The following is a 12,766-nucleotide window of genomic DNA, read 5'->3' on the forward strand; positions in this document are numbered from 1 at the left end:
ATCCTTTGGTAGGTATTGTTTGTGACAACAGACCCTTGAACTCTTTGTTGTCTCTCTTTTTTGGTATGCTTTTAAGTATGATGGTATTATCACTATCAAACATCCGGTCCTGGGTAATATGTCAAGTTTATAGATTCTACCTTGACCTAAACTGGGATGGGTAACACACTCTCAGAACTCTGTATCGTCCGTCCAATGCCTGGCAGCATTGCGGCGGCGGTATCCTTGATTTTGAAGATAACGGATAGTGGGGGGGGAGACAAGAATAGGACCCACAACAATAGAGAAAACTGAGAAAGGAAAAATTTTGTTAGTGATCCTTCCAACCTGTTACCAGTGGGGTGTGTCACAGTCCCTTTTGTAGCTTGTACAGGTTGCTTGACCTTAGCTGCTCTCCAGTCCTCCCGAAATGGTGCCTCTTAGCGATTTCTTTCTTTCGCCCTCGAGTGTAAGGACCTTTTGGTTTTCTGTTCCTTTGGCAGTAGGACGAACGTACCCGAATCTCTCTCTCTGCGACTTTGTTATTGAGGTAGTGCTGGTCAACAAGATCTGGGGTGGTCCTTTCCAAAGGTCTATCAAGCAACCTGTATATGGCAAAGCAGGGGAAACAACAACAACATCTCCTGGTTCATGGTTATGACAGTTCACAACAGGTGTCAACAAAGTCCTTTTGCTGCAGTTTTCCAGGTGTGGATACATCACTTGCATTTGTGGTCTAGGATCTCCTTGTGGGATTACCATAACCTGTGGTTGCCCGCCAAGCAATGTTTCGATGGGGACCAATGAGGTGGAGTTCTGAGAGTGATTCTACTACTACAAAAGAGATTATGGGGTGTACCATCAGTCCCTGAAGGTTCATACATGACTTAAACCTTTCATATATATAAATATACTTGCATACTCAAGGGTGCTTCTGGGCTGCTATATCTATACACACAAACGTCAACACACATATATATATATATATATATATATATAAAAAAAAAAAAAAAAAAAAAAATGCTTCTAGAGTGGACTGTACGAAGCCAATTTTGTATTACCTGCAGAGGATCCTGCTGGAGGAGGGATGTGGAGATGGCTCTGTGGGAACAACCGTTGCAGTTTCTTTCCCCCCAGACAAGTAAGGCATGATCCTGTCGTCTTACCTGTCTGTGGGCACGCCAGAAATTTCGGACTAATTTTTTCCACATACCTTCCCTGTCAAGACAAGTCAGGCCATGGGCTATCTCTGTCCTGACAGTTTGGCATGTTCTCAGAGTCACTGGTTTTCCTTGTCCATCTTTCTATTCCTGTCCACATCCCTTCGGCTTCCAGACTGCTTCTCCTGCAGGGGACACAAATCTTGTATTTCTATGTGAATGTACTGACATTTACAGGGGGGACACAAACATTATCCGCAGAGCGCATGGCTCACCCAGCTGCCTTGCCAGCATGTTCATTATCAAGTGACACTGAATCCTCATCGAAGATGTGGCCTTTACACTTGATAACAGCCACTCTGTCCGGCAGCTGTGTGACTGTCAGAAATCTTTTAAACTTACAACGCTTGCGCCACTGGAGTGCCAGCTACTGAAACAAAACATCTGAGGCGCCATAGGACCTAAGATCTTCTGTATTACCCCAACAAACATACTTGGAGTCGGCATGAATATTGGCTGTTTTCGCAGTACTATTAATGAGACTGCTGTTGCTGAGTGAGACGTCCAATGGGTTCAGCCTCTACTATGCCTTTTCCATCTATTACGGTATAGCCAGTGTACAATTTTCCCTCTCGGTGTTGTGGAAAGAACGAAAAAAAAAAAATGAATTACCTCTTCCAATGGGTTGTTACCACCCTTTGGGGGCATGCTGCAAAAGGTCTGACTCAAACATGTCATGCAATCATATTCGTCTCGGCTCCCACTAAATTCCACCATTCCAGCAACCTCAGCACCAATCCACCCTTTGTGCCTTTGGCGGGCACACCTGGTAAGAGTGTTGCTGGGTTTACAATATTACCCATTTTACATGGTAACATCAATGCAAGTTCCCATTTAGTGAACTTGGCTGATGAATATTTTTCACATGTTTAGGCAGAATTTTAGGAGTGTCCAGACTATATGAGGAGCATAAACAGTTAAAACACACCCCAACACCACATTCTCAGTTTTGTTTACCAGTAGTGCTATGGCAACTACACTGTGTAGACAAGTATGAAGTGCTTAAGTAATAGGGTTTAATTGCACACTGCAGTACGACATTGGTCAGGCTGGCATCACCAGGTTTCTTACGTCACTATATCTGTCGCCCCCTCAGCAGGTCTAATATTCTAAATCACATGGTCTCTTGTGTCAGTTTTACCCATGGCAAAAGGCTGTAATCAGGCCTGTTTCTCCTTCTTTATTATCCACATCTGTCTGTGAAGACATGGGTATTGTGATTGCACCTATTTATATGTAAATGCGTTTTACAACCCTTTTCATTCTTTGTAGAAGGGGAATGCTTTGTGCATTTCTTGGACTGCTTTTCACAAGATGGTGGCTGTGGTTGCCCTGGGTAACATTAGGAGTAATGCTTAAAGTTATTGGGACTTTGTTCAAGATTTACTGAAAAATATCTATATTGTGACTACTCGCTTTACAGGGAGCTAAAAGTTCTCTTTTGGGAACCTTGTTATTTCACTGGGTATTTTTCCCGCTCAACCTCAGATTTCGAATGGTGAGGCTGTACTTTGGGGCGCTATACTTTCTGTTTTTAACAGGGTTTCTATTGAAGCTATGGTTGCCATTGATCCTGTGTCCTTCCCATCTTTAGTTCAAAGGGAACTCGGTATTTGTGCTGTAGTTTTTAGCTACCTTAGATGGATTTGACTCTATAACAGTGGAATACAACATTAGCCTCTGAGGACTGTCCAGCATATCTTGCACTTCTTGTGTAAGATTTCTAGGAGTGTCCAGAAATACCCCATCAGGGGTGTAATAGATGACACATCCCATTTTACATAGTAAATCTCTACCCAGGAGGTTAGTCGGGCCGCTGCAGCCAACAGAAAAGAGTGTTTGGTATGCAGAGGCCCGCTTGTAACATCTGCTGGTTTCGTCAGTGGGTAATGCTGTATTTTTCCTGTTACCCCAATTGCTGCTACTAATTTGCTTGACACAACCTAGACCAGGAGGGAATGTTGTTAACGGGTTAGGTACAAAAAAACTTTATATTTAAACTATTCCACTTACCCATATCTGAGGCTCCTCCCTCAGATATTGTCTTATGTTACCTGGATGTGGGGTGTATGTGTGTCCTACTCCCTGTTTGCATATATGTGTCATGCTTAGGGCGGCGTTGGCTACTAGGTGGGGCTATGGCTATGTGTTGAGACCTACCTGTGTTCTCCCATTGTGTCTCTCAGTTACTTACATATGTGTTATGTTTTCTATGGTTACTTACCCTGCAATGTCTGGCTATGTGTCCATTGTTTCCACATTTGAAACATACTATTTGGTTTTGTCTGTCTGTTTTAAATCGTCTGTCCAGATCAACAGCAGATTTCTTTAAAGTGTGTATTGACATCTGTCTGCTGTTGGGGTGAATGGTTTCTATGTTGGTTCTCAGATTTTCCCTAAGACCTTGTATCAGCACAGAGACAATCCCTCCCTTAAGATGTATGCTGTCCCTGGGGCTGGGGATACCAGAGTGTTTTGGCAACGCCTGTAAAGCACGGTTGAAATATCCGCTGGTGGACTCACCATCTTTCTGTGTGATGGTGAACCCTAGGGTATTTTCAACTGTCGCTGGGAAATATACACCCAATTGTATATTTATTAGGCGTATATTTTCCTGGTTGCCCTGTTCAGTTAAAATCTTATCGCCCTCCACACCACTGTCTCGAATGAACTTCTGGACATGTATGTGTGAAGGGAGGCAAGCTCTCAACATGTATCGCCAATCCTTATTGGTGGGCTCATCTGAATTTCCTCGCTCCCTTACAAATTTCTGACACTTTGCCAGATCTTTGCTGGGATCAGGGAAATTTTTGATGATTGAATGACGTTCCAATCGTGTCCATGTATTGTGCATGTCACTATCCTTTACAGGCATTACCTCATCCCCGCCTCCCCGTCCACAAGGAGGTTCCACTGTGTGCAGAGGGTGGATCTGTATCCCCCCTGCACCATTGGACAACATCCCAGGAGCAACTATCTCTGTGCTGGGTTGTGTGTACTTACCTGTGTCTCCAATTGTGTTCCTGGCATCAGCCATCTCCTCGACCAGAATGGCAGCAGCAGCTTGGGCTGTCTCAGCCTCTCTCTCCTTTCCGCTAGCTTCGCAAGGGATGGCTGATGTCAGGAATCTCCCTTGTGGATCTGTATCTTGCTTATAGGGGGTAAAAACAGGGTACAAGTTAGCAATGGATACATTATTACTCATGTCTTTCTTATGAGTCATTAACCCCTTCAGCACATATGGGGGTGGGGGAGCTGATTCTATTGTGGCAGCGGTTGTAACGGTTGCATTTTTATTGTGGCTGATTGCGTCAAGTATTGCCAGACCTCTGGTTCCCCATTGTTCCTGTCCTTCCTTCTGCCACAATTTAAGAATATTTATATGCTTCACTCTCTCCTTACGACTGGAGAGTAGGCATATTTCATCTTTTACTGCTGATAAGATTTCTGGATCGAAGCTACCAACACTGGGAAATTCTAACTTGCTGCCTTGTGTCATTTTTCTCCATTTATTTTGGTAAACAACTGCGAGTTCACCGTGCTTCCTGCACATAATAAAAGCCGCCGATCCTTTTGGCCGGCTTGCTTCCTCCCTAACATGCACGTTATCACAGCTTGACCCGTTATTACCCATAATTACAGGAATAAACGTTCACGCCTAATAGATACCGGTGGGTTATTTAAGTTGAGAGCTCCCCAACCACTCACTTCTCCACACAGCGACACTATTCCGCAATCAAGCGTGAAGCCCACAATGCGAGGTAATGTACTCAATCACCAAGTCTTTCAACTAGCAGCAAACTTCTAGCCAACTTGCTTGGTGCGGCACAATTTTTCCAGGGTATAACAAACTTGTTTTCCTATACCCCCAAAAATTGGATTTCTAAAGTAGCTAATCGGAAACAAGTGCGTTCCGATGTATCTTCTTGTACCCTCCTAGCGGAATCAATTCCACTGAAGGGGCAGTTCCTATGGGCACGTCGTCACGTGAACCCGGTCCTAACTGGACTGTCCTACACTGGACTACACTGCGCTGAGTCGTGCCGTCACACACCCGTTCGCCTCAGTTATTTTTCACACTGGGCGCTAGTTACACCTTGGTCTTATGCGTATTTTTGAAATATTTCTGTACAGAAAATCTTCCCAGGCTGGTAGCTTGTCACTAGATACTTATGCAGGTATAAATCCCTTATAATACGCTATAGGAATCTATTAAAATAATGCTTGAGTTGCTTGTTTATGAGAAAATGAACAAAAAGAAAAAAACTTATTTTCTCTTTATTAAATCACCGCCCCATTCGCAGTATATTACTATACTGTTTAAATAAGGCTAGTGGTTTATTACTGTTCACCTTTGAGTTCCTATGTGTGCTGCATGTGCAGTACCAATGAACAGCCACGTGTGTACATGCGCTGTTCACAGGCCGCCGATGAATCGGCCACCCACGTGTTCTATAGTGTATTTGCAAGGTTGCACTCGGGTCTCGCTATACGCAGTAATTGCGCCTAAATGTGGAATAAATCCCTTAACTCCGTCCGAAAGTTACGTATCAAGATGCGAAATAAATCCCGCACTTAATCCGTAAATCACGTACAAAGATGCGAAAATTTCCCGATATGGGCACGTGCACGCGCACCTTGCGTAATACACAATAGACGCTTTACGTTACTGCAAAAGGCCCAGGACTTGTCGCCACGTGGCGGAGTCCCTGTTTTTGCAGTAACTAACAATAAACAGTTATAGTTTTGCACAGAGGGGATCCTCTATGTACTATAATAAACACAAACTCCACGTGTGCGAACCTTATCGCACGTGGTACATATACTATAATAAACAAGCAGCCCAAGACACTATACCCCGTTAAACTACTTGTGGCAGGCAGAAGTACAGTTTACTAAACACTTAGGTATGATATGCTTTAAAACACGTGGCTTTCACTTATTGTACTCCGGGTTCAGCGCTAGCACTTCCCGAACCCCGCACCGCCGCGGACTCGGCCTATCCAGCAATGGAAACAAATAAATACTTCCACCCTTTTGCTGGTATAGGTCGGGTCGCACGCCTGGTACTGAGTTCTGGAATGTGGAGCGGACGGACGTGCCCCCAATTGTTAATGGCGATTAAATATGACCAGAGAGACAATAAGTGAAAAGCGCAGGTTACGTAATAAGTCCGCAACCTGCGTACCCTTTATACCTAACTACGTGCGAACAAAACGTAGCGCAGCGTAGCCTACCTTTTATAGCATATTAAACACCAAGAACCAATAGCTTAATAAGAGATTCCTTCGCAGTAATTTGTCTCTAATCTGCGAATATACCTTTATGGACAGTGTCCGTAATATACCTTTATCGCAAAATGCGAATAACAGACACAAACCACAGTATAGAAGTAAGGAGATAAGAACTCCATAAAAAGGTTGTATTTGAGTCCCTAATGGACAACAGGGGGTTACAGGAATAGAATATGCAGGTATAACAAGTAATACAAGATGCTAACAATGAATACTAAACAGGTTCTGCTAAGGGGGAAGAATACAGATACAAGACACAACCAGCCAACTATACAATAAGTATAAATACCGTTAATGCAACCGTTACCCGTCTCATCAAATATGCGAAGTGCAGTCCGGTCAGAGCTCACTATCGTTCAGGGCTGAACTATAGTCCGGTAGAAAAGTCATGGGAAGGTAGATGTGCCGAAGAGACCCTGGCTGCTCTGGGTCGCCTATCTTATAGGGTCAGAAAGGGGAGGTCAAAGGCCGTTTTCATTGGTCGGAGGTCGTATGTCAGGTTAGCTGTGATTGGGGGGTAAGCTGATACACCTGGTTTGGCTAGGTCCAGGGGAGTGAACTTTAAGAGTCCTTTGTTTGTTGGTTTCGGCGTCAGCAGTGATAAGAACTGGTTTCATCTGGATTCCTTTGTTACATACTTTCAACAGAAACTGTCCCTGGAATATGGATTATGTCCATAACTATCGAGCTGTGTATATTGCGAAATATTCGCAATGACCGGAATACTACGCATACGGAACGGAACGGTACTAAACATGATACAGACAGATGTATGCAGGGCTAACTAAGCTATGTGTGGCGTTCTAAACCTTTAACTACATTTTACTTAGTGTCAGTATGTATTTATGAATTTATGTGTGATAGTATGGCTACTCTTCTGGTCCACTTTGTCACGCATACTCGGGTATGGAAACTTTATTTGCGCAACTCTGCGAACCAAAATGGCGGCCATACTATCCTAAAATGGCGTGTGTGTAACTCGACTTCCATAAACTATACTTCTCCCGACCTGACCGCTACCCCTCTGTCCTCTCCCGGGTAACCAGCTGCTTCTCTGCCATCTCGTCCTGGATGTCTGAACGCTCTCAGAAGCTCAACATGGACAAAACCAAACTCATCATTTTTCTGCCATCCAGAGTCTTCACCCCCCCAATGTCTTCATTACTGCCGACCACACCATCATCTTCCTCATTCGCCAACTCCACTGCCTGGGTGACTCCCACCGTTTGACTAAGTTCCAGCCACGTTCCAGTCTCCTCACTGGCCTCCCATGCTACCAGCTTGCTTCCTCTCAGTCTGTCCTCGTCAGCAGCTAGACTTATCTTCCTCTCCTGCCACCCTGCTTCTGCCAAGCCCCACTTCTGCCAAGCCTCTTCAAGTATATTTACACTGGCCCCAATTCCTCTAAAAAATACTCTTCAAACTTCTCACCCTTGCATACAAGGCCCTTTCGAACTCCACTGCTCCCTGCATCAAAATTGTACATATTTTCCTATATTACAGCTTGATCTGATCTTAATTATTAGAGTGAGGGGTAATGAGGAACATTGCACTTTTTTATCAAAACTATGCAAACTTGTTTGTTTAATTCAATTAGCCACGGTAAATTATGGCTAATTGATTCTTGGGGGCGAGGGCATTCAGTTGATGCCAATAGCCAGCAGTATCGGGGATTTTGTTTCACTTGCCCAATCAATGCTGCGATTCCTGAAACACATTGATCCGTACTTCTATGTGTTTTTCCATGAGAATTGCCCGAAAAATAAAATAAAAAAATGTGAAAAAAAATGTCTCATAGCTAATTAAATTCAATGCCTCTGATCTGCCCACTTCCACCTATCAAGCAGGATCTCCATCCTTGAGACTGCCACCTTCTTAGCCTGCAAATCTGTGATTCTCTGTACAAACCGATGCGCTTCTGCAAGCTAGCACAAATCATGCAACAACATTTACTCTTTGCTTTTGCACTTCTATACTTTGGACTTTGTTCCTGATTCAGACCGGTTAGCAAGGCTGCAATATTTTTACTGTTGATTAAAATGCAATACAATATAAATAACATATAAAAAAACCAATAATAATGGTATAATGGAGAAAGGGGGGAATAAACGTAAATTGGAATGAATGTCACAGTAAAATAAATAATGAATAAATGCCCCGCCTCAATGGACACGTCGGAGTAAGCTGTGTCGACACTTGTGTGGAAGAAATAGGTAAGTGCACTTTACCAATATTTTATCGAAGATCCTTTGGATGTGAATGTTACTGGGAGTCCTCACGATGGTTACGGCTTGTTGGACAGCCGCTGGAGGAATTGAATACCGCTTGAAATGGAGCAGACCTTATGTTGGTGCGAAGCCGATGTTGAGGGTTCAGACCACCGGATTGTCTGCAGCGATAGCCCAGATGAGAGTATCTGCAATGAGATGTGGATGTGGCTTCCGTGCTAGATGGCAGTCCACACTGGTGTGGATGTTGTTAACCAGTAACACCTTTGATAAAGCTGCAGGACGCAGTGAAACGCGTTAGGTGATTGCCCCCCACCTCTGGACCTTGCTGTGACACCCCAGTTCCATTTGGACTTACATCCATCCATTCACCCACTGGACGTTTATTTGGCGGACACCGTGCATCTTATCCACTGGTTAACAACATCCACACCAGTGTGGACTGCCATCTAGCACGGAAGCCACATCCACATCTCATTGCAGATACTCTCATCTCGGCTATCGCTGCAGACAATCCGGTGGTCTGAACCCTCAACATCGGCTTCGCACCAACATAAGGTCTGCTCCATTTCAAGCGGTATTCAATCCCTCCAGCGGCTGTCCAACAAGCCGTAACCATCGTGAGGACTCCCAGTAACATTCACATCCAAAGGATCTTCGATAAAATATTGGTAAAGTGCACTTACCTATTTCTTCCACACAAGTGTCGACACAGCTTACTCCGACGTGTCCATTGAGGCGGGGCATTTATTCATTATTTATTTTACTGTGACATTCATTCCAATTTACGTTTATTCCCCCCCCTTTCTCCATTATTCCATTATTATTGTTTTTTTTTTATATGTTATTTATATTGTATTGCATTTTAATCAACAGTAAAATTGTTATACTTTTTTAAACACTGGTTTCTTTCATTGAATTGAGCGCTGCTACACTCACCCAGTGTGAGTTTTTTTGTGGTTTCTTTCTAGTGGGGAGTGACTACCCCCACAATTAAGCAGCAGCTCTTACCAGAGATACAGCTCTTTGCAAGGCGCCTGATTATTCCCAGTGAATACCTTTTTTTCCCCAGACTGCAATATTTGCAGATGCATAAAACCAAGGCTGCAATATTTACAGATGGCAGGACTGATGGTGTAATGGTAATTATTACTACCTCACAGCGCTGAGGTCATGGGTTCAATTCCCGCCATGGCTCTAACTGTGCAGAGTTTGTATATTCTCCCCGTACTTGCGTGGGTTTCCTCCGGGTACTCCGATTTCCTCCCACAATCCAAAAATATACTGGTAGGCTAATTGGCTCCCGACAAAATTAACCCTAGTATGTCTGTGTGTGTGTATATATGGTAGGGAATATAGATTGTAAGCTCCACTGGGGGAGGGACTGATGTGAATGTTCAAATATTCCCTGTAAAGCGCTGCGGAATATGTATGCGCTATATAAGAAACTGCTAATAAATAATAAATAAATAAACCATGCTGCACTGCAGGTGGGGCAGAGAGAGTTAGATTTGGGGGAGTTACTTTGTTTCTGTGCCCGCTAAATGCTATCTGCTTTATTCTTACACTGCAATTTAGATTTCAATTTAGATTTCAGTTTGAACACTCACCACCCAAATCTGTTGCTGCTTTCACATTGGATAAACGTTTAAGACCCTGTATTTCCAAACTGGGTACTTATGAGTTATCTGGGCGCCCGATTTTTTGATTGTATGCCTTAAGTTAAGGCATACAATCAGATGCGATGCGATATCGCATCGCATCGCATCGCATGCGACCATCGGATGCGATGACCCGATTTTTCCATAGGAATCAATGTTAAAATGGACTGAGTCCATTTTAACATGGAATTCAATGGGAAAAAGGGGTCCTTTTCATACCCCTACTATCCAAGTGGGCATGGAGTTGGATATAAACCTGTGGCGAGCTTAGCGAGCCACCGAGCCCGAAGCGTGGCGAGCGAACGTATTCTGTGTCCCCTCGCGGGGCTCGCTACGCTCGCCACGCTTCGGGCTCGGTGGCTCGCTACGCTCGCCACAGGTTTATATCCAACTCCATGCCCACTTGGATAGTAGGGGTATGAAAAGGACCCCTTTTTCCCATTGAATTCCATGTTAAAATGGACTCAGTCCATTTTAACATTGATTCCTATGGAAAAATCGGGTCATCGCATTGCATCGCATCCGATGGTCGCATGCGATGCGATGTGCCCGATCCGACCCGATTTAGAAATCGGGCGCCCAGATAACTCACAAGTACCCCAAACTGTATTTAAAACGGGTCTGAGCCACAACCCCTTTTCACATTGCAGGTAAAAAACGTTTAAATAGCATATACCATTCATACATTCAACTTGTTTAACCCCCAAGGAACACGTTTCAAGCCATAGAAATAGAGCTGCTCACACTGCCAAAAAAACGGCTCTGAAACGGGTAGGACACTGCTTTTTAACCGTTTAACAAATACCGGTATTTGTTAAACGGTTAAAGCACACTGGAGCTTTCACACTGCAGCTCTACCCGTTTTAAAAGACAAAAAAATAAAATGCCAATTTACCTTTTAAGAGCTGCAGTGTGAAAGGGGTATGTCTCTATCTCTGTGAACGTGCTACACCTGCCCCGCCTGCAGTTCAGCATGGTTTTGTCCATCTGCAAACATTGCAGCCTTGCTAACAGGACTTAATTTGACCCTTACCACCTTTAAGTGCAGCCTGGAAATATAATTGGAATATTGTTACAGATTATCAGAGATGAAAGCAGTTCTGAAATTCGAGGATAGGTTAGATAATGTAGTTCATCTAGTTTGTGTTTTTCTTCTTTCCCAAGAGTTGTCCCCTTGTACAGATTGTCTATACTCCCTCCAGACGTACAGGTTTGAGTAGTGTATATTACAAGGCTGCTGTTTGCTTTGTCAAGTGTTAATGTACAGCTCACATCAGGGGGTGTTATTTTAACCTGTCGCTTGTAGCACCGTGTAATTTTTACATGTCCTTCTAAATTATGTCTTTTAATGGAGCTAATGTATGAAACAATTGGGCCTTTGAACTGAAATGATTCACTCATTGAGAATGATGATAAATTTGCTCGCTTTCGACATCCTGGCATTAAAATGACAAATCAGTCTATTTCTGTTGAATGACTGAAGGACAGGAAAAAAAATGATCAGCAGACAAGGCAATTCACATTGGCCGTCACATTCCATTGCCTTTTCGCCTTGTCTTCTCTGTCTAATCACACGCAATTATTTCTTCCTTGATGTAAGTACCTGAACCAAAAATGAGATGCATTTCACTGCACACTTACTTCAAGATGATAATTGGCCCCTTCATTTAGCGGTGATGTATTTTCTATAGGGCTCAAAGTCACAACATTTATAAAGTTTTAAAAAGATTTTTGACATGCTTAAAGTGCCGTAATTCACAATGTAACAGCAGCACATTTTATTGTACAAATTATGTTTCTGTTCTTTTCAGGGGGAAAGCATTCAGGTGACATAAATCGTCCTCGACAGATAGGCCTGCAGGTTCTGTACGGCTCACTCCATTGCCTTGTGGCTTCGGATCTGTGTTCTCCCTAGTGCTCTCTGATCATCTTCAGCCATGCCAGCTTTATCGACTGGAGCTGGAAGTGACACAGGTAAGCAAGGATAGTACAATTACGCTGTAGGCTCAGGCTGTGTTCCCTGGAGCATTCACAGTACATTGACTGTATTGACTTCGTATTGTGCGATAAAGTTCATAATTCGCCTTATAAACACGCCAGCTATAAATTGTAGCACTAGAGGGTTCACTTATTTGCTTTACTGTGGTATGTACGGCAAATGCGTAATTCTCCACCTAGCTATGCTAAATAAAATGTTGTGCCTAGCCTTGTATTATTGTGGCGCTCTTTAGTAGTCTTCCTTGTCTTCTGAGTTTATTGGCCAAGGGAAATTATGTTGAATCGCTTCTCCATAAATTCTCAGCTATCTGGTCCCAGGGGGAATTTGACTAAAGCATCTACACAAAATTCTGAGATGAATAGAGTTGGCTTTCCAAGCATGACAT

At 43.5% G+C, this 12,766-nt stretch overlaps 1 protein-coding gene across 2 annotated transcripts in view; it reads left to right on the plus strand.

Moving 5' to 3' along the window:
- MPP7 (MAGUK p55 scaffold protein 7) overlaps nt 1-12,766 on the plus strand; it is a 372,855-nt gene that overhangs the window by 130,593 nt on the left and 229,496 nt on the right. For both annotated transcript variants that reach the window (XM_083188909.1, XM_083188910.1), the window contains exon 3: nt 12,194-12,356. In XM_083188909.1, coding sequence (XP_083045035.1) covers nt 12,320-12,356 — 37 coding nt within the window. In that variant the 5' untranslated portion in view covers nt 12,194-12,319. The remainder of the gene's footprint in view (nt 1-12,193; nt 12,357-12,766) is intronic.

This window comes from Crinia signifera, chromosome 5, assembly GCF_055691185.1.
Source record: "Crinia signifera chromosome 5, ASM5569118v1, whole genome shotgun sequence".
In the NCBI taxonomy this organism is placed as follows: Eukaryota; Metazoa; Chordata; class Amphibia; order Anura; family Myobatrachidae; genus Crinia; species Crinia signifera.